Raw genomic sequence first — 24,026 nt, forward strand, 5'->3', positions numbered from 1 at the left:
CATGGACAAGCACTATTTGATTTTGATGCAGAAATGCATAGTAATCAATAAAATAAAAGGCACAAAGCTAGAAGTGATAGCAGAATATTATTTACAAACTCAATTGTCAGTTCCCAGAAAAAAGTACTGTAGTATCAATGGCTAATTAGAAGGAACATGATAACTACAATGTCACGGCATGCCACATCACACAAAAGAGATAGGACAGCCAAATATTTGTCAGAATTATAGAATACCTCACTGGGAAAGACTAAAGCAAGGAAAACTAAAAGATAACAACCAGATTCCATCATCCCATGCAAAGATCACACAATAAAAGTTTTTTTTTTTATGTTACTATGGTTAGCATCATCCCTTCAATTTATGTGGCAATATTGAAGGTATTTTCATAGATCCTCTTATTAGTAGTTACAATAAAAATGCAACTTGTAGTGAATGATTTTTTTTTCATCTTTTTCTAAGTATTGAACCATGAAATAAACCTCAGGCCCAAAATTTTAGAAAATAGGACTGCAGACATTATTAAGGCAAATAAAGAGAATGTACCTTGGAATTGATAGTCCTTTTCCTGGGTCCTGAAGAATGGTAATTAAAACAGTCTGACTTGGGGTGCCTGGGTGGCTCAGTGGGTTAAAGCCTCTGCCTTTGGCTCAGGTCATGATCCCAGGGTCCTGGGATCAAGCCCCGCATCGGGCTCTCTGCTCAGCGGGAAGCCTGCTTCCCACCCCCCCCCCCCCGCCTGCTTGTGATCTCTCTCTCTGTCAAATAAATACATTTTAAAAAGAATCTTTAAAAAAAAAACAGTCTGACTCATCAAAGGCAAAAACAAAATTAAAATGAGAGGAACTCTACTCAAATGTGAAGTAAAACCGTTAGAAAATATGAATGTCCCTGTCTCCCTAACATGTATCTGAAACCTCACTGTTAGAACCCCCTCTCAATACCTTAGAAAGACAGAAAACTCAGTGTCAGGAAACCTGTGTTGCTGGCTTGACCCTCCTTCTAACTGATTGTGTGGACTTGGTCAAGTTTCTTAGCATTTTATTTTTTATTTTTATTTTTTTTTAGAATTTTATTTATTTGACGGAGAGAGAGAGTACACAAGCAGGGGGAGCAGCAGAGGGAGAGGGAGAAGAAGCCTCTCCACTGAGCACAGAGCCCGAGGTGGGACTTGATCCCAGAACCCTGGGATCACAACCTCAGCCGAAGGAAGACGCTTAAATGACTGAGCCACCCAGGCAAACCAGTTTCTTAGCATTTTAGAGACCAGGTGTAACAAAGGAACTTCAGACGATGACCTCTACATTCTCATAAACCTGAATGTCCATGAATTTAGAAACACCGGAACATGAGAATTACCCCCCAGTGAAACCATTTTACAGAAATAATTTTAAGAGTGCTAATATCCGAGGATTTCCAAGAGCTTAATTGCTTACTGAGATCTTTCCTCATTTCTAGCTTGTCTTCACTCAAATTAGGTCATCCTACTTAAAATTGTGATCTTTCCTTGACCAGCATACCTGGTCTCCTTCCTCTGATCTGTTTTCCTCCATAGTACTGTTCACATTGTAACATACTAAATCACTTATTTTGTTTCATACTTTTACCAATCTGCCTACTCCCATCATCAAACATAAATTCTGCCTGGGCAGTGATTTTTTTGTTTGTTTTGTTCATGGATGCACACCAACCTAGAATAGCACGTGACATATAATAGGTGCTTAAATGCTAGTGTTGAATGAATGATTGAGTGAATTCCTAATAAAATTTAAAATGAAACGTTCCTTCAATTGGGTTATAATTGTAAAAGCAGATCTAACCGACCATACACTGGTTTATTAGCACAATGTTTCTTAACATATAGAAGTATATTTTAAGTAGATTTGAGATTTGACCTATGCAATAATACAAACCTTAAAAAAAAAGAATGAGTGAACACCAGCTCATTGAACTGCTTTGACCTTGTTCCCAGGAGAGAGTTCATTTCAGATTAGACAAGTTCAAAGTCAATGAATCATAAAACAATTAAAAAATAAAAAAGGAAATGACTTTTTTTTAATGAACTCTGCAAATTCAAAAACCATTCAAGGACATGTTATTATTTTTATGTCAGAAATTCCTCTGTGCTGATGTGTCAGGGCAAAAGATTTGGCTTATGTTAAGTAAGAAAATGATTAAATAGATATTATATACCAGGATTGATCTAACCCAATAAGTATTGTGCTTCAAAGAAATTTCCCTTTAAGAATAATCTTTAGAACAAATTTATCAAGCACGCAGAAAATTGGGCTCATTCCCTGATAGCAATAGCTCATTTTTCAACTGAAACTTCTCTTAAGTCCCTCGCTAGTCTATTAATAATAACAATAATGAAGAGAACAATAGAAGTAAATGCTCAGAACGTACACATCCGGGGACTAAGCGAACTGCTCTACATTCATGATCTTATTTTACAATTGAGGAATTTCACTTGCCATGAGAATAAATTTATGGTTCAATGTCAAATGATCCAAACTTAAACTCAAACTGTTTAATGGCAAAGCCCATGTTCTTCGCTGCAACGCTAGCTTGTCTCTTCTTTCTAAAACTTAAAATTTTCACTAAATGGCAGAATTTGCTACTGTTGAGGACTTTCAAAACATATTTCTGCAGACTCTGAAGACAAATTTTTTAAAAGCTCAAATGTCTTTATTTCCCGACAGGAATCACTGAAATTGGTTCATAGCTTCCGTGGGTGTTGACACTGAAAAGCATAGTGCTCATTTTAGATGTGGAAGTTCAGTTTTGTTTGTAAAAAAGCAAATACAAAACAATTGCGCTGTACACTAAAATTACAGTAATAGTCTTCACCCCTAAAAATACAGACACACACACACACACACACACACACACACACACACACACACCCCTTGATGGACTTTGTGCCCATTTATCTTTATATCATCAGCATCTATCAGAGCATCTGCCACATAGTATTTGCTGTTGGCTCCCTACAAACAGTAAACGCCACTGAGAGAAGGATGAACACCACTAAAGTCCAGGATCCTGGACCTACTTCCTTATCCCCACCAGCATGCTTTATACAATATTTCATTTAATAGTTTTTCCTTTGTAAAATTAATATACTTTTAAAAATGTAAATTCTAGTTGATTTGTGGGGTGCCTGGGTGGCTCAGTTAAGCATGTGTCTTCAGCTCAGGGTCCTGCAATCAAGTGCCACATCAGGCTCCCTACTCAGTGGAGAGTCTGCTTCTCCCTCTGCTCCTCACCACTCATGTTCTCTCTCTCTCAAATAAATAAATAAATCTTATAAAAACAAATTATCGTTTTAGTGATGGTACAGTATAATATGAGTTTCAGACATAAAATATAGTGATTCAACACTTCCATACAACACCTGGTGCTCCTGACAAGTGCACGCCTTAATCTTCATCATTTATTTCCCCCCTTGTCTCACACTTTCCCCTCTGGTAATGTCAGTTTGTTCTCTACAGTTAAGAGTCTGTTTCTTGGTTTGCGTCTCTCTCTCTTCTTCCCCTTTGCTAATTTGTTTTAATATAGAAAATTGGAAACACAGAAAAGCATAAAAGAAAAAACTGACCTAACTTCCATCATTAGAAAAAAACAAACCCACAAAAAACCATTCTGTACATTTTCATATATTCACATCTCATGTATATTTCATATATTATAACAATTGGTTTGCTTTACATAGTTAATGTCATGCTGTTACAATTTTCCCCTACCCTTTTCCTTGAATATTAATGTATGTATTTTTTATTGCTATCATAAATTCTTTGTGAGCCCATTTTATATTATACTTTCTTTAAGTGAACATATCATAATTTATTCAACCACTCACATGGGGTTATATACTTAGGTCACTTCACATTTTACACTGTTATCAAATAAAGCAGCAATGAACATCCTTCTGCCTGATTTTTTTCTGTACTTTGGATTATTTCTTTAGGACAAATTTCCTAAAACTGAATTGAGCCTAATGTATTTGAGTTATAAATTATGACATCATTTCCTTAATCATTTTTATAGTTTTCACTTCCTACCTGGTTTACTTCACTTTTGTGAACACTTGATGGTCTCATTTTTTCAAAAAGTTTTTGCTGTTTTAATTTGCTTTTTATTTTTTTTTAAGATTTTATTTATTTATTTATTTGACAGAGATCACAAGTAGGCACAGAGGGCGGGGGGGGGAACGGGGGAAGCAGGCTCTTTGATCAGCAGAGAGCCTGATGGGGACTCGATCCCAGGACCCTGACATCATGACCTGAGCCGAAGGCAGAGGCATAACCCACTGAGCCACCCAGGCACCCCTTAATTTGATTTTTAAATGCATTTCTTTCTTTTTTTTTTTAAAGACTTTATTTATTTGACAGAGAGAGATCACAAGTAGCCAGAGAGGCAGGCGGAGAGAGAGGAGGAAGCAGGCTCCCTGCAGAGCGGAGAGCCCGATGCGGGGCTTGATCCCAGAACCCCGAGATCATGACCTGAGCCGAAGGCAGAGGCTTTAACCCACTGAGCCACCCAGGTGCCCCACCCCTTAATTTGCTTTTAAATAGTTGCTGGGGCACCTGGGTAGCTCAGTGGGTTATGCCTCTGCCTTCGGCTCAGGTCATGATGTCAGGGTCCTGGGATGGAGTCCCTATCAGGCTCCCTGCTGATCAAGGAGCCTGCTTCCCCCTCTCCCTCTGCTGCTCCCCCTGCTTGTGCTCTCTCTCCATCTCTCACTCTCTTACAAAATAAATAAATAAATAAATAAATAAATAAATTGTTGGTGTGGGCATTTCACTCGGTTGTTCTTTTTTCACCAGTGTGCTGCTGCCTTGTTCGTGCAAATTGCCTTTTTGTCTTTTGCCCGGTTCTCTATCAGCCTTTGAATTTTCCTATCAGTTTATATGAGCTCTTACTATACTAAGAATATTAACTCATTGTGATACTTATAATGAATAGCCATTTGGTTAGCTGTTGCCTTTAAATTTTAATTTCTGCAATATAATTTTCATGTTCTTCTTTTTAGCTTTATTTAAAACAATTACATATAATTATTTCCATATCATTGTTTTCTTTTAATGCCCGTCACTAGCCCTTTCTAGTCATGACATTTGCTCTTGAATTCTTAATTTTTATTCTTGTCTTGGTAGTTCATAGATCATCTTTGTTAGCATATCTGAGTAAAAATCCTATTTACTCAATACGAAACACTTTTCAAGTCTTACTTGATTTACTTCTTACATAAACCTAGGTGGATTCTCTTATTGTCTCCATTTTCAGGACAGAGAAGTCAAGGTTTTGAGAGGCTGAGTAACCTGTCCAAAGCCAGTCGGCTGATAAATGATGAAGCTGGAATTCAAACTCTCCTGAGCCTCACTTCATTCTTACCTTTCCCTTCATCCTACTCCTTTTCCTCTCTCCCATTAATTCTGTAATTCATTAAAAAAAACAAAAAAACAAAAAAAAAACCTCCTTTTGTGCTACTTTGGTAGATTTATTTTTTCAGAAAAAAACATGACTCACTCAGTTTTAAGGCTGGTAGAGACCATAGAACTCTCAAAGGACCTTAATGGTAACTCAGGAAGTTAGCCTGCTGATCTAAATCCTGTAAAACTGTCTCTGACATCAGACTCCCAATGCTTAATATTTTCAACAAGCATTTATTAAACCTTTATTTTGTGTAAGTTGCTGTACTGCTAAAATATTTTAAAAGTCCTAATTATAAATGACATTAACGATAAATGTCAAATAAGAGCTATAGATAATGAGCAGCAGGATTAGAGAGAGGTAGAAATCACTTCTGGCCCGTGTTGGCAGAGAAGGATTCATAGAAGGGTAAAATTCAGGCTTCTATTTGCCACTGACTGACACCTGGCTCAATAATTTATTTTTAAGTCAGTTTGTTATCCTGGTCACTATTTCCATGTTATAGCTTTAAAATAATTTTTAAAAAAAATTTTATTAACATATAATGTATTATTAGCTCCAGGGGAATAGGTCATGTTGTAGCTTTGACTAAATAACATTCCCAGAAATAACCTCTTTGGGAATGGAGAGAGTCTGTTAAGTGTTTAGTTCTTTGTTTTTTTATTTTTGTTTTGTTGTTTTTAGAGCGGTAGGGATGAGGAGAGGACAGATCGAGAGGGAGGGAGAATCTTAAGCAGGTTCCAAGCCCAGCACAGAGCCTGACACAGGGCTTGATCTCATGGCTCTGAGACCATGACCTGAACTGAAGCCAAGTGTTGGACATCTAACTAATTGAGCCACCCAGATGCCCTTGCTTTTGTTTTTTTAAGTGCACGTGTGCATAGGAGCTATCTGACATAATCCAACGTGAGTTGTGAATCACACAGGCATTCAATTCCCTTGTCATTAAGACAGTCACATATTTTTCATACATAAAAAGCAATTGCTCTTAAATGGGTGGAGAATATATTCACCCTTTATTATTATTGCCGCAACTGAGTCATTTGTCTTGATCTTTGGACTGGAAATTTCAGGTATATTCTTTCTCTGACTCAGGTCAATTAAGTTCATTGACACAAACTTGTATTTCTTCTTTCACAATATTGAACTTTCAACTTAGACTCAGATTGGTGAAATAGAGGACCAGGAGAAATAGGGGCCATGAATTATTGGAGAGATCAGGGAAAGAAACAAACACAATTTATAACAAAAGAGGGATGGGAAGAAACTTCCAAAGAATTAAGAATTCCCTTCTTAGGAGAAGAAGGGAAAGTAGGTGAAAGCATAAAAGACAAATTTTAAGAGAAGCTCGGGAAAATAATAAAGGGTTAGAGGAGCTAGGATACGAATATTTATCTGAAAATACCACCAGGGAGCCTGCACTTCCTTCACAGCACATTTTTACTCAAAGCTTGTTGATTGATAGAAACACGTGTAATGGATTTTTTTTGTTCAAGCAGAATGCTAAGCTTTTGAAAATTTCACATTTAAGAAATATAAACATTTACTTACAACACATTTGCTGAAATTAAAATTTATTTGTGCATTGTTTAATAGGCTGTGAGATAAGGAGAACTAATGAGAGTAGCTAAAACACTGTAGGCCTTCCACATCTAATATGTAATATTTCAGTGCACCAGGAGAAACTCGCTGTTTATGGGACTTAATTAACATGGCAAGTACTCTTCACTTGTAAGATTGAGTTGTTTGGTAGATCCTGGCATATTTGTTTTGCTTGAGGTAGGGTAGAAGGGGTTCATGTTATTTGGAAGGCAAACAGTTTCAAAGAAAATAAGTCATCAAGCCTGATGATGTTTTAACGGAATCCTCACGATTAGAAAAGCACTATACCAACTACTATTCAAACAAACAAGTAAAACACACAATCCCAGCCCATCTGGGCCAGCAGAACATCTACCAATAAAATAATCTGCAATCTCCCTGAAGGCAGAATATAATGTTTAAGTCATTCATCACTATAATTAACACAATGTTTGGCATTCGGCGTGCACTCAGTAAATGTTTGCGGAATAAATGTTGACTGAACTGAAGCCCAGATCTATGAAGAAACAATCCAATAAGTGTAATTACAATAAGTATAATTATTTTCAAATATTTAGAAACATTTTAAGGTGCATACAATTTAAAAACAATATTCTATCTTAGAATCAAAAACTTTTATATGATTTTATACTTAGTCCACACATTCCTGAGTCAAGTGGCTCATTTATTTTTTCATTCATTTATTGGACATTTATTTCATGAGCATTTGCCATGTGCTATTTCATGAGCATTTACCAAGATGCTTTAAGCAATATAGCATGCTATTTTAGTAAAGATCTGAAAAAATGAGGAAATGAGTCATGCTGTACAACTGTCTTAGGGGAAGAGAGTTTCCAGCAGAGGTAATGGTATGTGCAAATGCCTTGAGGTGGAAGCATACTTTCGTGTTCAAAGAACAGAGGCTGATGAGGGGCACCTGCGTGGCTCAGTTGGTTAAGCAGGTGCCTTTGGCTCAGGTCATGATCCCAGGAGTCATGATCCCAGGAACCTGGTATCCAACCAAGCTCCTCCTTGGACTCCATGCTCAGTAGATGCCTGCTTCTCCCTCTCCCTCTGCATGCATCACCCCCCCCGCCCCCGCCTTGATCATACTTTCTCTCAAACAAATAAAGTCTTTGGGGAAAAAAAGAATAGAGGCTGATGAGAGACACCAGAGTGACTCAGTCGGTTAAGCCTCCCACTCCCGGTTTCAGTTCAGGTCATGATCTCGGGGTTGTGGGATGATCAGCCTCCGTGGGGCTCCGCACTCAGTGAGGAGCTGGCTTCCCCTCTCCCTCTGCCCCTTCCCACACTGGCGCCTGTACGTGCATGTGCACGTGCATACACACACACTCTCTTTCTCTCTCAAATACATAAATAAATCTTAAAAAAAAAAAAAAGACCAGAAAACGAAGAGCAGAGGCTGATGAGACTGAAACAGAATGAGGGAAGAATAATAGGAGATGAGATTAGAAGTGAGAGGAAGCCGGATCACACAGAGACTTACAGACCATGGGAAATATTTTGGATTTTAATCTGAGTAAGAGAGGAAACCATGGGCTAGTGACAGAATTTGACTTGACTTAGTCTTTAACAGTAGAACTTGGGGATGAGAGGGTGGAGCAAGACTGTTAGAGAGGAGTCAACGTAGAAGTCGAAAGACCAGCTTTGAAGTTATTGCAGTATTCCGTATTCATGTGACAGATACAGGGGGCAGTGGCAATGAAGGTGTACAATGTTACTCACACCTGGATTTCCTTTCTCTGTCACTCTACTGAAAGCAATAGAGAATAAATAAATGTAGCTACGTACATGAGTGCTAAAGAGTGCTAAGGAAAGGTAAAATTCAATTGAGAAGGGGTATTATTATAAATGCATAACAATTGTTGAATATTTGGGGCTATTTTGGGTGATGTACTAGCCTTTTAAATACACAGATCGCCTAATCTTTCCATGACACCGTACAGTACCATTATTATCCCCTCTCTCACAAAGACATAACTGAAGGACAGAGAAGTTAAGTAACCCATTCAAACTTTTGCAACAGAACAGCAGAAATGGCACTGAATCTGTTTTTCTGACTCTAAATCCCAAAGTGTTTCTTCAGATACTGAAGAGGGAAACTGTTGTAAATCAATTTAGTTGCAGATTTACATGTGGAAAGATTTCCACTGAGAATGAAGAGAGTCAATCACCTGAGGCTGAAATGGAACAAACGTGTATGTATGTATGTATGTGTGTATGTATGTACTGGGGGCAAGGAAGCGACTAGAAGGAGGTGAGGTAGATGAGGATGGTCCCAAAGCTGGTGGAAACTCTTAGATATGCTATAGGAGGTGGTACGGAGCCATTGCAGGTTTTTAAAGACAGTGTTGTAGATGAAAATGTCTCATGGGGCCTCAAAAGGCAGTGCAAACGAGTGCACTATAATAGTGTACTGCAGCGTAGACTCATGATTAAGAGTGTAATGAGGGTGGCTGGACTGCTTTCCAGAGCTGGGTCAGCTGCTTACCAATCAGGTAACTATGTGAAAATAATGCAAACCTCAATTTCTTCCCTGTAAAATGGGAGCAACAAATCGTAGTCCCTATTTCATAGGATTCTGGTAATGATCCCACAAGTTCATCTCTTTCAAGTGCTTGGGCAGTTCCTGGTACATGGCCAGTGCTTAGTATATGTTAGCCAGTATTATTAACCCCACAGGGTGTGCAGGGACACAAACACTGAGTGCTGGGAGAACAGAGACAAGCTGGTGGAAGGACTGCATGCCGGTGGAGGACAGGAAGGTGCAGAATTATGGGGAGGCACACTTCTAAAAGGAAGAGTAGCTGTGTGTTTGAAGCTGTGTGAGGGAAGACTTGGGTTTCACTGGAAATCAAGGAAGCTTGAGAAGGAACTGCCAAGTTCAGCTGTTAGATATTACTGGGAGTACTGGGAAGAAATGCCTGACAGGAGTCAAAATCTTTTAAAGAAGTCAAGACTGCAGCTCAGAAGGAGCTAGAATACTCCTTTGCTTTAGGTCCATCATATTATATATCTGTATTTTCATGGCAGTGGAGTGAAAAAACTCAAAGATATATATATATAAAGATATATATATATATATATGAATGAAAAAGAGAGCTTTGTTAAAAACTCTCTGGACTACAGATGTCCCTCAACAGATGAATGGATTAAGATATGAGATTTTATGTATATGACATATATATAATGGAATATTACTCAGGCATCAAAAGGAATGAAATCTTGCCATTTGCAATGATGTGGATGGAATTAGAAGGTATTATGCTGAGTGAAGTTAGTCAGAGAAAGACAAATACCATATGATTTCACTCATATGTGGAATTTAAGAAACAATACAGATGAACATAGGGGAAGAGAAGGAAAAATAAAGTAATATAAAAACGAGAAGGAGGCAAACCATAAGAGACTCTTAACTACAGGGAACAGGGTTGCTGGAGAGGAGCTGGAGGGGTAACTGGGTGATGAGCATAAAGGAGGGCACTGGAGGTAATGAGCACTGGGTGTCATATGCAAATGATGAATTTAGTAGGACTAAATTCTATGCCTAAAATTAATAATACACTTAAAAATGAAAAAAACTAAGAATATACTATATGTTGACTAAATTGAATTTAGATTAAAAATTTTTTAATAATTAAAAAATTTAAAAATATACCCTCTGGGCTATTCTAATCCTTAAAGTTCTTATGTTCTTGATAGAGGTTTTGACTTGAAGCTCAAGCCTGTAGACATAATATTATCATAATATCATACTTTAAAAAAAATATCCTGCATTGTTTTAGGGAGGATTTAAGGTCATTTGCATGGATACATAACATATAAGAAGACCACATAAGCTAAAGGTGGGACAAAGTAAAACAACAGTGGAAACAGAACGCAGAATCATGAATCAAATTAAAAATGGATGTGAAAAAGATGAACGCTTTATAACATTTACTCCAGGTGGACCACAGGGTTGGTGATAGGCCTTTAACCAGTGAACCCATGCTGTCACGTGCATATCCAATGACAACACAGAGAAAATTTGTAGCCTGGTAGAAAATCTAATTTATAGCTTGCAAAGAAACTTGACTGTATGGCTAAGAAAAAAAAAATCAAGTCAGAGGATATTTGGTAAAAGGTGAAAGATTTATACAATCTAAAGAGAAACCAGAGTATGGCATGGAATATTTGGAATAGAAGATGGAAAGAAAATTAGGGCTTTGAAGTATGATCTTCTTAAAGAATGTAGAGAAAGTACACTATGCAATTAAATAAAGTTTTTCTTTCAAACTTGTGCATCTGGCTGAGAGGCACAGGTGTACTCTAGTGCACAAAGTACACCACGCAATTAAATAAATAAAGTTTTTTCTTCTTTTAAATTTTTGCAGCTGGCTGAGAGGCACAGGTGTAGGTCAGAGAATGAAGGCTAAAGGTGACAAAAACATTTCCCCTAGCTTATAGGAAGAAAAGCTCTTATGTGAGTTAACACTGCTTTATGAATTCTTACTGTGAAGATTGCACTTACTTTTCATCAACGTGAGAAAAAACAGTGGACAAGAAAAAATAGTAAACAGTAGCAGTAAATATGGAATTAGATCACAACTAAAGTAATATGCTAACGTATGATACTTTTAAAAAATAATCCGAATTAAAATAACAGGTTAGAAATGCCTTGGGGAAAACGTAGGCATTGATCTGATGGCTAAAACCTGTAAAGGTCACATACTTCTAAATATTAATTTTACTCTGAAATGTCCGTTTTCTATTTACGTACTTCAAAAATCTTCCTCTCTCCTTCCATTTATCTTCAAATAAAAGATGAACAGTTACACCTCAGAAACCGCCAAACATAGTGAAGAAAGACTTGGAGAAAATTTTCACCTGGCTTTTTTTTCCAGGTGCTGCTAGAAAGCAAAGTTTAACTTGCCTTAACTATAGAATGGACGAGGTCGGAGATTGTTTTATCAACGGTATTAGATGCAATGGCAAAGAACATTTCTATTATCTACTTGAGACCCATGGAAGTAATTTCACTGGAAATAGATGAATATAAATATTTCCATGGATATGGAGCGTTATGCAGACATGTAGAGATATGACTCTATAAATGTGTAGTGTCCCCCATGATCCAGCTGATGCGCATTTCTCTCGTGGTTCTTCTACTGAAGAGCAAGAGAAAGGAGAGGACATTCCTCCCGCAAATCCAGCCTGTTTACGTAACTCGTCTTGTAATCAGCATTAAGGCGAGCAGGGCCCAGAGCAAGCAGGAGTGATGAGGCTGATTGGTTGGGCACAGGAGCGCCAGGGTGTGGGCTGTGCGGTCTCGCCTCACTCCCAGAGACGCAGGAAACCCGGGCGCATTCGAGCTGCGGCTCCTCGCGGCTCTAAGAAGCCGAGTCCGTTGTTCGTGTCTGACCGGTCTTTCCTTTACAATCTTCTTCCAAAATTGACATCTTGGTGGACGGTCCGAAGGAAAGCCCGAGGTAGGGGCGCGCGAAGCTGAGGGCCAGATGGGGACAAGTTCGCAGGAAGGGTCGGGCTCCCCAATTTCCTGAGTTGGGTCCCCGTGGGAGAAGGGCTTCGGAGGGGAGGGAGGGGAAGATTCCTCTTGGCAAGTCCCCGGGGGAGCTCCTGGAGCACCCCAGCCCGCAGTCTTCCGCGCTTACCACGCGCACTAGGTTACCCTGTCCGGAGCGCAAAGAGCCGGCGCGGTCCGGAGAGCGGGTTTCCCAGTCAGCCGCAGGTGCGCGGGGCAACATCACCGCCGGGAGAGGAGCCGGGACGGAGAGCCCCGGAGGCGTCGGCCAAAGTCCAGGATGCGCCGCCGCCCTCCAGCTGCCGGCGTGGACTATTGCCACCTCCGCTTTCTGCGGGTTCCCCATCTGACTGATGGCCTGTGGTTTCTCCTCAGGTCACAATGGATCCTGAAGGAGGCCGTAATGGAAGAGCAGAGAAGAACTTCTTGAAAATGGGCAAAAAAAGGTAGCCAGTTTGTTTCACTTTCATACTGTGCGTGGCTTGAGAAATTTGGGAGATGGATTTCTAGTCTCCAGCTCTGAAATAAAAGAAGATGGTATTTTTAACCTTAAACGCAAATGGTTTTTCTGCAGAAGTTCACTGGCTGAGTGGAGGACAGCGTTTACGCATTCCCACGGCCTTGGCGAGCTTCTTTCTCAGCCTTCCTACCCCTGACACGCCAGTGCTCTCACATCCTTTTCTGTGGTTCATGAACTTTCTGCTTTAGAGCGCTGTTGCTCGCCCACATCCCCGGACATGTGCTGCTTCCGCTCTGCTCCGTCGTCCAGTCTCTTGCTTCCGGTAAAACATAAACATTCTAGTCACAGACACATTGCATGTTTGTGGCATGGCAGATGGGACAGAAGGCCAAAACCACATGTAGGTGTTAAACGTGGGATTTTATTGATGTTTTAAAGGAAATGCATATCTGACACTTGTAGAATAAATTCTGAAAAAAGAAGACTGCAGGACCAAGGAAGCTACTAGCCTTGTGTGTAATCATTGGTAATGGAACCACATAGGGAAATGTTAAGTAAATTTTGATCACAGTGCAGTTTCCATACAGGAAATTTTAAACTTTGCTTCATAGGTCATTCTTAGTTGTAAATTGTAATAATAATAAAAAAAAAAACTAAAAGAAGTTAATAAGTATATTATTATTAGGAACCAGGCTTTTCAATGTAAAAGAAAAATATAAGTAGGGACATCAAAGAAGGTTTTAATAACAATATTAAATTTGAACTGTACTTCAGTATGAACTCACGAGTTTTAAAATAGTTCACTTTCTATCCACTAAAGGGGACAGTAGCAGTGAGTACACTTATTGCCAGATCTTGGTTTCTGTATACCATTCCTCACTAAATGGAAGCTGTACTCCCTGGAAATGGTTAATTACAACCATGTATGTTGGGATTGGGGGGCACATACAAAAATGAACCTGGACTATCTTGTTGTTCAAAAAGAACACAAGAGCTGGCTTCACTGTACTTGATTGTGGAATACTGTATACAGTATAGTCCATGAATCTTTAATAAAATTCTGAAATGAAGAGGAAAACAAAAAAGGTGGGAAAAGGTAGTGAGAATAAAGGAATATTTTTTGCAGAAAAATGCCAGCTAACTTATTGGAACCTGCATTGTTATCACTGACTCAGGCAAGTGTTGTTATGGGTCTCAAACCATTTGGAGAAAAGTTGTATCTAATAATTATCCCAACTGTTTGCTAGGCAAAAAGAAAGTGAGGATTTTCAGTGGAGAGATTTTTGCAGTTAGCAATCTTGACCTAGTGATCAGACCTAGCATCACTCATAATGGAGTCCTGTGTTAGTGACATGACACCACCTAGGAAGTATGTTTGCAAAAACATTTTGGTCTGAACCCTATCAAGCTTCTAGACTGATGCTGTCCAATAGAAATATAATGTGAGCCCCATTTGTAATTGTTAATTTGCTAGTAGTAACATTAAAAAACTAAAAAGGAAACAAGTGAAATTCATTTTGAAAGTGTGTTCTAAAGAAGCTGGAATATCTAAAATATTTATATATGTAATCAGAATTAATAATACAGTTTACATTCTCTTTTTCATACCAAGTTCTCAAATCAGCTGTGCATTTTATACTTAAACACATCCCAATTTGGACTCAGTTCGACACTGACCTATCCAGATGTGGGTCAGTCTACAAGACATCTTATTACTATAAAAAGTCAATGTGGTTGGAGGCAGCAGAAGGACTTCTAGATTTAAAAAAGAGACTGGGGCGCCTGGGTGGCTCAGTGATTTAAACCTCTGCCTTCAGCTCGGGTCATGATCTCAGAGTCCTGCTCTGCATCAGGCTCTCTGCTCAGCGGGGAGCCTGCTTCCCCCTCTCTGTGCCTGCCTCTCTGCCTACTTGTGATCTCTCTCTGTCAAATAAATAAAATCTTTTAAAAAAAAGATAAAAAAGAGATAAAGAGACAAAATCATCCAATGTAATATGTGAACCTTGATTATAACTAAGTTCAAAATCAGAAAAGGAAAAACCTATAGAAAACATTCTTGGGAAATTTGACAGTAGATTGGATATTAGTTGATATAAAAATTGCTGTGTTCTGAAATGTGAAAATGGTGGGAAAATGTGAAGTGCCATGATGTTTGCAAGTTACTTTCAAATGGCTCAGCAAAATATTAACGATGATAATGTGTACTTACTTACACAGATAAAGAACATATGGTCAAAATGTGAACAATTGTTGAGTCTAGGTGAATTTTGGGTGGGTAGTCATTATCAGTGGTTTTTTTTTTTTTTTTCAATTTTTCTATTTGAAAGGTTTCCTAATGAAAATATTCATATACACAAAAAGAAAAAAACTCTGCATAGTGGAAGGAAGACACTGCCTTTGTTTTTAGGTTGTTTGTTTTGTTTGATACCTAGAAGAACTATGTCCTTAATGTACTTAGGGGGAGCACCTGGGTGGCTCAGTCCTTAAGCATCTGCCTTTGGCTCATGTCATGATCCCAGGGTCCTGGGATTGGGGTTCACATTGGGCTTCCCTGCTCAGCAGGGAGCCTGCTTCTCCCTCTCCCTCTGCCCCTACTCGTGTTACCTCTCTTGCTGTGTCTTTCTCTGTCAAATAAATAAAATATTTTTTAAAAAATACACAACCACTTAGGGATACTGGAGTAAGAAGTACTGAGGTTATGTGGAAGGAGATGGTAAAGAAATGTGTTGGGGCCTGCTCATACCTTCATTTTATTACTGCTTCTTACCATGCCTATAGACTTCTTTTAAACACAAAATTGTGGGTTTTTTAGGTGAGAAATTCTTACTAAGCTGTGTTCATCATCACTGATTTTAATCTAGTCTTCCTATAACTGTATATTTTTCCCTAGTCTTATTGAGATATAATTGACATACAGCACTATGTAAATTTAAGGTATACAGCTTTATGGTGTGACTTATGTATGTTGTGAAATGATTATCACACTATGTTTAGTTAACATCTAGCATCTCATACACATACAATAAAAAGAAAAAGCGAAAAAGTTTTTTCTGCTTGTGATTAGAACTCTTAGGATCTACTCATAACAACTTTCCTGTGTATCATATGGCACTGTTAACTGTACTCATCCTGATATACTTTAAACCCCTGCGCGGGCCTTATCTTTGTACCTTTGGATCAAATTCCTCTGTCTCCACGCCCTCTCAGCCTCTGATAACCACAAATCTGATCTCTTGTTCTCTGAGGTTTTTTTTTAAACTATATGTTCTAATTTGGAATTAAAAAGAAGCATGTGGCTTTGCTAATATGTATATTGGTCAGGTGATAGTATCATTTGGGATATATGTATTTCTAATGGTCTGATAAGAGACTTGCTTTTTATAAGTCCTGTGTTTGAAGCTGATGAGGATAAATTAATGATCTAGTAGGGATGAGAAATCAATGTGGAAATGTATTTCTATATAATGCAGTATCCTAGAAGTCTGAGGTTGCACTGAATAGTAGCTTAGTGTTTAGGGGACAGGCTTTTCCTTTTAAACTTGGCTTTGTTCCAGTTCTGTGACCTTGGGCAAGTTCCTGAACTCTCTTCACCTGCAGTTTTCTCAGCTCTGACAGAAGGACAAAAATGTGCCTGCCTCACAGAGATTGAGATAAGATTAAATGAGATTGTGTGTGGGAAGTGTTTACTTAGCCAGTATTTGAAATATTATAAAATTTCCAGAGTAGGAGCAGTTTTAGAGAATGAAAAAATAAATAAAAGGCTTGGAGCTAAAATTCAATTATGTGTGACTGCTTTTTTCCTCTCATCCTGGTTCCAGAGATACTGAAACCATGCTTTATTGGGAATAGGGTGGGACCAATTCTGAAGAGTTATGTTTGTGTATTTTGTGTGTCTAACATCACTTTAAAGCCAAATATGGAGTAAGCTGTGGATTTTTTTTTCCTTTAGAAAAAAAATTTCCTTGCTTAGCGTAAAGAACAAAGACAAAGACAAATTTACTTTTGAACTTGGAAATCTGTATAAACATGTGATTCTTCTCTGGAATAGTCTTTAGTTTGTACATATGAAAATAAAGAGGCTGAGGCTGCTTTCGGTCAGTTGGCTTTCATGTTCTAGGTGGCTGTTACACAGAGTGGAAAACAGCTTATAGCTACAGTCATTTGAATCTGGGCTCAAAGTAATAATCAGCCTTCTTATTCCTGAGGACAGGTTTCTGACAGTTTACAGACCATCTTTTTTGATCATAGCTTTTCTAGATTGAATTTATTGCCTTAATGGTACATTTGGGGCTCCAGACTTCCTTTCAGAATTAGATTGACTGATAGAGAATGATTTAATTACCTTTCTTCTTAGGTTAGTTTATGCCCAGCTTCTGATTGCCACCACTCTCCATTCGTAGAAAGACTGAGGATAATATGTAGGTAATATGTAGATAGAATATCAACTGCTAGCATTGCTTAGATGATGATTAAGAGAATTAGTTCCGGAGAATATGAATGATTTTCTAATTACAGGTCTTCCTTAACTTACATATTTCCCCCAACCCCATTTTGTTAGTTGAAAATGCCTTTCATACACCTAACCTATTGAACATCATAGTTTAGCCCTAGCCTACCCTACACGTGCTCAGAACACTTACATTAGCCGATGGTTGGGCAAAATCATCTAACACAAAGCCCGTTTTGTAACAAAGTGTTGGATATCTCATGTAATTTATTGAATACTGCACTGAAAAACAGCACGGTTGTATGGGTACAGAATGGTTTTAAGTGTATGGGTTGTTTACCCTTATGATCTGATGGCTGATGGGGAGCTGTCGGTCACTGCTGCTGCCCAGCATCAAGAGAGAGTGCTGTACTGCATATTGCTAGCCCTGGGAAAACATCCAGCTTCCTTACCCGAAGTAGAGTTTCAATTGAATGCATAACCCTTTCTCACCATCCAAAAGGCAAACCATTGTAAATTGGAGACTGTCTGTAGAATGAAAACAGTAAGTTCTCTTATGTTCTTATTATTTTTAAAGGTTTTATTCGTTTGAGAGAAAGAGCACAAGCAGGAGGGTGGGGCAGAGGGAGAGGGAGAAGCACACTCCCCACTGAGCAGGCAGCTCAACACGGGGCTTGATTCCAGGACCCCGGGATTATAACCTGAGCCAAAAGCAAATGCTTAATCATCCAAGCACCCTAGTATTATTTTTAATAATTGCAAAAGTTGTATGTGTATTCATCATAGAAAATTAGGAAATACCAGAGGTACAAAGAAGAAAATATTTTGATAGAAATCTCAATACCCAGTGATAATCACATATACAGATTTCTAAAATACATGTAAATATTTTTAAACTTCATAAATGAGATCATACTATTAACGTATGTTTTTATGGGATAATATAGATGTGTTTCTTTGTCCTATTTGTTATTAAATATAGGATCTATGTTCATTTGGTCATTTAAAAATTTATGAATTGTAATAGTTTTGTGTAATCCTATTACTATTTTTCAGTAACAAAAATGAGAAGAAAGAAAAGAAACCAACTGTCAGTACATTTGCAATGGTGAGTCTGAATTTACTTAGTGATCAAATTGCTTTGGAAATTTGACTTCTTCCCTAGAAAAGAGATATTTCACCTGATATCATAATTGTCTTGGAGTGTATGTTAATGAAGAAGCAAAATGAATAGGTTTAAGTTAGCTTGTTTTCAGTGGAATGCCAATCATGGCGTATTATGATTGAGCCTCAACAGCCACTCTTCTTGGCCTACGTTTCAGTATTCTGCTAATTTTTTTATGTGGCTTGTGGTCTGTTATCTATGCAAGCACTTTTCTCTGTGATCGGTCTCAGCCAGTAGGTAGAGTGTGGTTCTAACAGGATACAAGTTTCTTTTTCATCAGTGGCTCTCAAATTCTGGCAGGTTTGAGGTCAAAGTCTCAGGCACCCAAAAAATAGAAGTTAGCAATGCATTATTTATTACTATGTACCTAGTACCTGTCATCATTTCTCTGTGCTGAATAATAATCTCTACTTTGAAAACGCTTATAAAATTCATAATCTCGTTTTCTGGTTGCATGGTCGTTGCTTAGAAATTTTTCTTGTGTCAGATTTGGAATAAGACAGGGATTTTATAGGTATGGTTGAATGATAGTCTCTCTCTACCTGGGTCCTTCTTTTATTCTTTCCCAAGAACCTGTAACACTACTGAACCGATGAAGTCTGGCAGCGAGTGCATACTTTATAATTCAGTCATAATACATCAGATATTTTTTAAAAGTTGGTGGTGGGGGAGGGGTAGCCTATCTTATAAAGTAGATATTAGCAATTTGACTATAAAATCTTACATAGTCATCTTGTTGCCATCAAGTTGCTCTGGCTATGGTTTCACCTTTTGTCCTATCTCTCCTCTCTTTGGAATACTTTGGGAATGAAACTATATGTTTGGGTCATTCTCAAAAAGACACTTGGGGGGGGTGCCTAAGTGGTTCAGTAGGTTAAGTGTCTGATTCTTTGTTTCAGCTCAGGTTCATGATCTCAGGGTCTTGGGATTGAACCCCATGTTGGGCTCCATGTTCAGCTCGGAGTCTGCTTGGGATTCTTTTTCTCCCTCTCTCTCTGCCCCTCCCCTGCTCATGCATGCTTGCCCTCTCTTTTTCTCAAAAATAAATAAATCTTAAAAAAAAAAAAAAAGACTACTCAGGTGACCAAGGGGCAGTTTTTGTTTTATACTTCATTCTTATTTATTAAAAGAACCTTTTATGTTAAAGTAGGGTTTATTCCCAAGATTTAATTTCAGTTTTGTCATTTTGAGACCAAAATGTTTCTGTCTTTTATGGTTTAGTTTTTATTGTAGCTGAAATTTTTCTTTTTAAAGTCTCATCTTAGGGGCACCTGGGTGGCTCAGTGGGTTAATGCCTTTGACTTTGGCTCAGGTCATGATCCCAGGGTCCTGGGATCCAGCCCCTTATTGGGCTCTCTGCTTGGCCGGGAGCCTGCTTCCCTTCCTCTCTTTCTGCCTGTCTCTCTGCCTACTTGTGATCTCGGTCTGTCAAATCAATAAATAAAATCTTTAAAAAAAAAAGTCTCATTTTAGAAAATCTAACAGATCTAGGGACACCTGAGTGGCACAGTCATTAAGCGTCTGCCTTCAGCTCAGATCATGATCCCAGGGTCCTGGGATCCAGCCCCGCATCAGGCTCCCTGCTCAAGGGAGAGCCTGCTTCTCCCTTTCCCACTACTCCTGCTTGTGTTCCTTCTCTCACTGCCTCTCTCTGTGTCAAATAAAAAAAATAAAATCTTTTTAAAAAAGAAAATCTAATTAATATAGAGAGGTAATACTATCAATATAATTTAAGCCACCAAAGAGTAAAAATCTGGAGTTTAAGTTTGAGGGAATAACAGCACATACAATACTATATGCTATGTGTTGTCCTAAGTACATAAAACTCATTTAACTGTTACAACTCCCTTTGAGATACATACTACTATTATTCTAATTTTACAGGTGAAGAAACTGAGTCCAGACATATTAGCTTGCCCACTTGATACACAACAGGGTCAGGATTCAGACCTGTGAAGTTCATGTTCTCAATCACATTGCTCAGGATAGCATAGAAGGAATATACTGCAAGCCTTTTGAGGAAGAGCTGTATTATTTATGTGGCTTTTTCTCATGTCTTTTTCCTGAAGAGCTGACACAGAAAACTGAACTGAACTTGTATGTAAAACTTATAGACACGAGGACACATTCAGAACTTTTCATAGTAGAGTGCTGATGTTATCAGCTAAGACAAAAACTCATGTGTCAGGGCCCCCCCAAAATCCCAGGTTCAATGATTCACTCAGAAGAGAGACTCTCAGGGGGCGCCTGGGTGGCTCAGTGGTTAAAGCCTCTGCCTTCAGCTCAGGTCATGATCTCGGGGTCCTGAGATTGAGCCCCGCATCGGGCTCCCTGCTTGGCAGGGAGCCTGCTTCTCCCCCTCTCTCTCTGCCTGCTTCTCTGCCTACTTGTGATCTTTGTCTGTCAAATAAATAAATAAAAAATCTTTAAAAAAAAAAAAAGAAGAGAGACTCTCAGGACTCAGCATATTGTCCTACTTGTAATACTCATGGCTAAGATTTATTACAGCAAAAGGATACAAAGCAAGGGGAAAAGGAAAGAACGAGGCAGAAGTCCAGGAGAAATGAGGCATAAGCTCCCCTGAGTCTTTGCCCAGTGGAGTCACACTTAAATTGGGACAACTGTGAAATGCTATCAGACTAGCTCATTAGACACTCAGCACTCAAAATTTGTGCTAGGGGCTGATCATGAAGGCTTGGCGTATACCAGAATTTCAGACTCATAGAAGGAAGGCAGGTATTCAGCATAGAACACCTATGCCAAATAATTTGGCCACTTTTATCAGTTAACCCCAACCTCAAATCCAAGTTCTAGATGCCCACCAAGGGCCAACCTTGAATACAGGTCTTTTGAAACTGCAAGTCTTCAGCTTACAGTATTTTTTTTTTAAAGATTTTATTTATTTATTTGACAGACAGAGATCACAAGTAGGCAGAGAGAGAGAGGAGGAAGCAGTCTCCCTGCAAAGCAGAGAGCCCGATGTGGGGCTCGATCCCAGGATCCTGGGATCATGACCTGAGCCGAAGGCAGAGGCTTTAACCCACTGAGCCACGGGCGCCCCTTCAGCTTACAGTATTAACTTACTTCTACTATGAGACTTTTTGGCAGCCTTGAGAAAGTGATCAAAAAGAGGTAGGCGATATTCAAGTTTTTCTACAAGCATTTTTTTGTTTTTAAAAGATTTTTTATTTATTTATTTGACAGAGAGATGACAAGTAGGCAGAGAGAGAGGAGGAAGCAAGCTCCCCGCTGAGCAGAGAGCGCGATGCGGGGCTCCATCCTGGAACCCCGGGATCATGACCTGAGCCGAAGGCAGAGGCTTTAACCCACTGCGCCACCCAGGTGCCCCTACAAGCATTTTTAAAAAAATACAGGGCCTTGTTTCAACAGAACAAGAAACATAAAAGTAGAATAAAATCTAAAGCAAGTAAGGAAATGGAACAGATGGAAATCAAGACGGGAAAAATACCAGTGGGGCTGCAGTTCTTAACGCATAGCGCTCCTGAAAGATTACACGCTCTTGTCAGAAAGATGCGGCAGTTTCGACTCTGAACGTTCTACTTCATGTATTTTATTGAAAAACTAATTTTTTAAATAGGTAAGATCTATTACCTATCTAGTGCTTCCTCTGTGCCACGTACTTGTTAAGTAGAGTGATCTGATAACCTACCTACGAGGTTGCGTTGACCTTACACTAGATGATGAAACAGATTCAGACAAGTTAAGCAATGCACTCACAGTCACAGATTTACGTAGCTAGTAAGAGGGCAGATTCAGAATTTGCTGCAATCTGCTTACTCCAGAGCTAGAGGTTTTTTTTTTTTTAAGATTTTATTTATTTATTGGAGACAGAGAGCATGCATGCATGGACAAGCAGTGGGAGGGGCAGAGGGAGAGGGAGAAGCTGAATCCTGACTGAGTAGGGAGCCGTCGCAGGATCCAAGGACCCTGAGATTATGACCTGAGCTGAAGGCAGTTGCTTAACCCACGGAGCCACCCAAGTACCCCTCCAGAGCTAGAGCCTTTAACAACTTGAATCATTTATGATAGTTTATGAACGGTTAAGCTTTTATCTGCCCAGAATCAAAGAGTCTTTTTCTTTATGCCATTATCTTCTGGCCACCTGGTCATTCATCATTGGAGACTTTACCACCAGGCTCACAGTCTCCCTTTCCGCTCTCAGAGCTCCTGCTATCTTGCATAAGTTTTATGGTGTTCTGGGTAATGGCTTCTTGACCTTCACAGGTGCAATTATCTATTCCCCCCCTCACACCAGCCATCTGCTTGTACACTTACATCCTTTATGGTGTTTTGAAACTGTTGTGCCCCCGGAGTGACCTACTGCAGCAGCAGCTTAAATCAGTTGGCCATCTCCTTTCTTTTCAACCTGCTCACTATTCTCTATGGATATTTGGCCCATTACCCCACCATTTTTCCAGCAGCCGCTTCTCTTGCCCAAACTAAAAACATCCTTTCACATGTCATCCAAACAGCATCACGGTCTGCTTTCTTGGTTTCTTTCACCTGATTGTTGTCGCACACCTCACAGCAGGGTATATTCCCAGCCAGAATCCTACCCCTCCTCTTCTCACTACTGGCTAGGTCAAACCTCTATACTTTTCAAATTTCCCACTTCTCTTCTTCCCCCTTCAGTGGATGAGCTCTTCTTTTATTTCACAAACAGAATATACAAGCCTGTCTGTCCCTGGATCAGATCCTTCCTCCTTCTCCCCTAAGGTAACAGAGGAAGAATCTGGTTCTTAAATCTAATCACTCATGAGGAGCATCTGGGTGACTCTGTCAGTTAAGCACCTGACTCTTGATTTCAGCTCAGCTCATGATCTCAGGGTCGTGAGATCAAGTCCCATGTCAAGCTCTGTGCTGAGTGTGGAGCCTGCTGAAGATTCTTTCCCTCTCACTCTGCCCCTCCCCACCCCCCACACTCTCTCACACTCTCTTAAAAAAAAAAAGTAACTCACCCATTTGTACTTTGAGTCCCACATCCTCTGCCTTCTCAAGGACTTTACATTACTATTATTATTATCCTTTCTCTTCTGTATCTACAGTCTCTCCCTCCCTACTGGGTCTTTCCCATTGGCATTTACATGGGAGGTGTCTTCAGTTTCCCCAACAGCATCCTTCAAGCCACTCCTCTCTTGCTTGCTTCACACACAGGCGCTGCCTTTACTTGTGTTAGTTTTACTTTGCATTCATTTCTTAACATACTATAACTTGGCTTCTGTTCCTACCGCTCACCAAATTCAGTAGACATGTGTTGATTCATCTTGGCTTTTAAGTAGTGCTTGAAACTCTCTACCATGCTCATCTCTTTGCGTTCATGATGCTACAATCTGCTGATTTTGTTCTTATCTCTCTTTAAATTTTTTAAAGATTT

At 39.2% G+C, this 24,026-nt stretch overlaps 1 protein-coding gene across 4 annotated transcripts in view; it reads left to right on the plus strand.

Annotated features, from left to right (window-relative positions):
* The first annotated feature begins 12,313 nt into the window (after positions 1-12,313).
* LOC123951466 (phosphatidylcholine translocator ABCB4) overlaps positions 12,314-24,026 on the plus strand; it is a 199,187-nt gene continuing 187,474 nt past the window's right edge. The window contains exons 1-3 of one of the 4 annotated variants that reach the window (XM_046020212.1): positions 12,314-12,506; positions 12,935-13,005; positions 18,523-18,574. In XM_046020212.1, coding sequence (XP_045876168.1) covers positions 12,941-13,005; positions 18,523-18,574 — 117 coding nt within the window. In that variant the 5' untranslated portion in view covers positions 12,314-12,506; positions 12,935-12,940. Of the gene's footprint in view, positions 12,507-12,928; positions 13,006-18,520; positions 18,575-24,026 lie in introns of those variants that run through there. The other 3 variants (XM_046020209.1, XM_046020211.1, XM_046020213.1) reach the window with 3 other exon arrangements.

The sequence above is a fragment of the Meles meles genome, chromosome 10, assembly GCF_922984935.1.
Source record: "Meles meles chromosome 10, mMelMel3.1 paternal haplotype, whole genome shotgun sequence".
Taxonomy (NCBI): Eukaryota; Metazoa; Chordata; class Mammalia; order Carnivora; family Mustelidae; genus Meles; species Meles meles.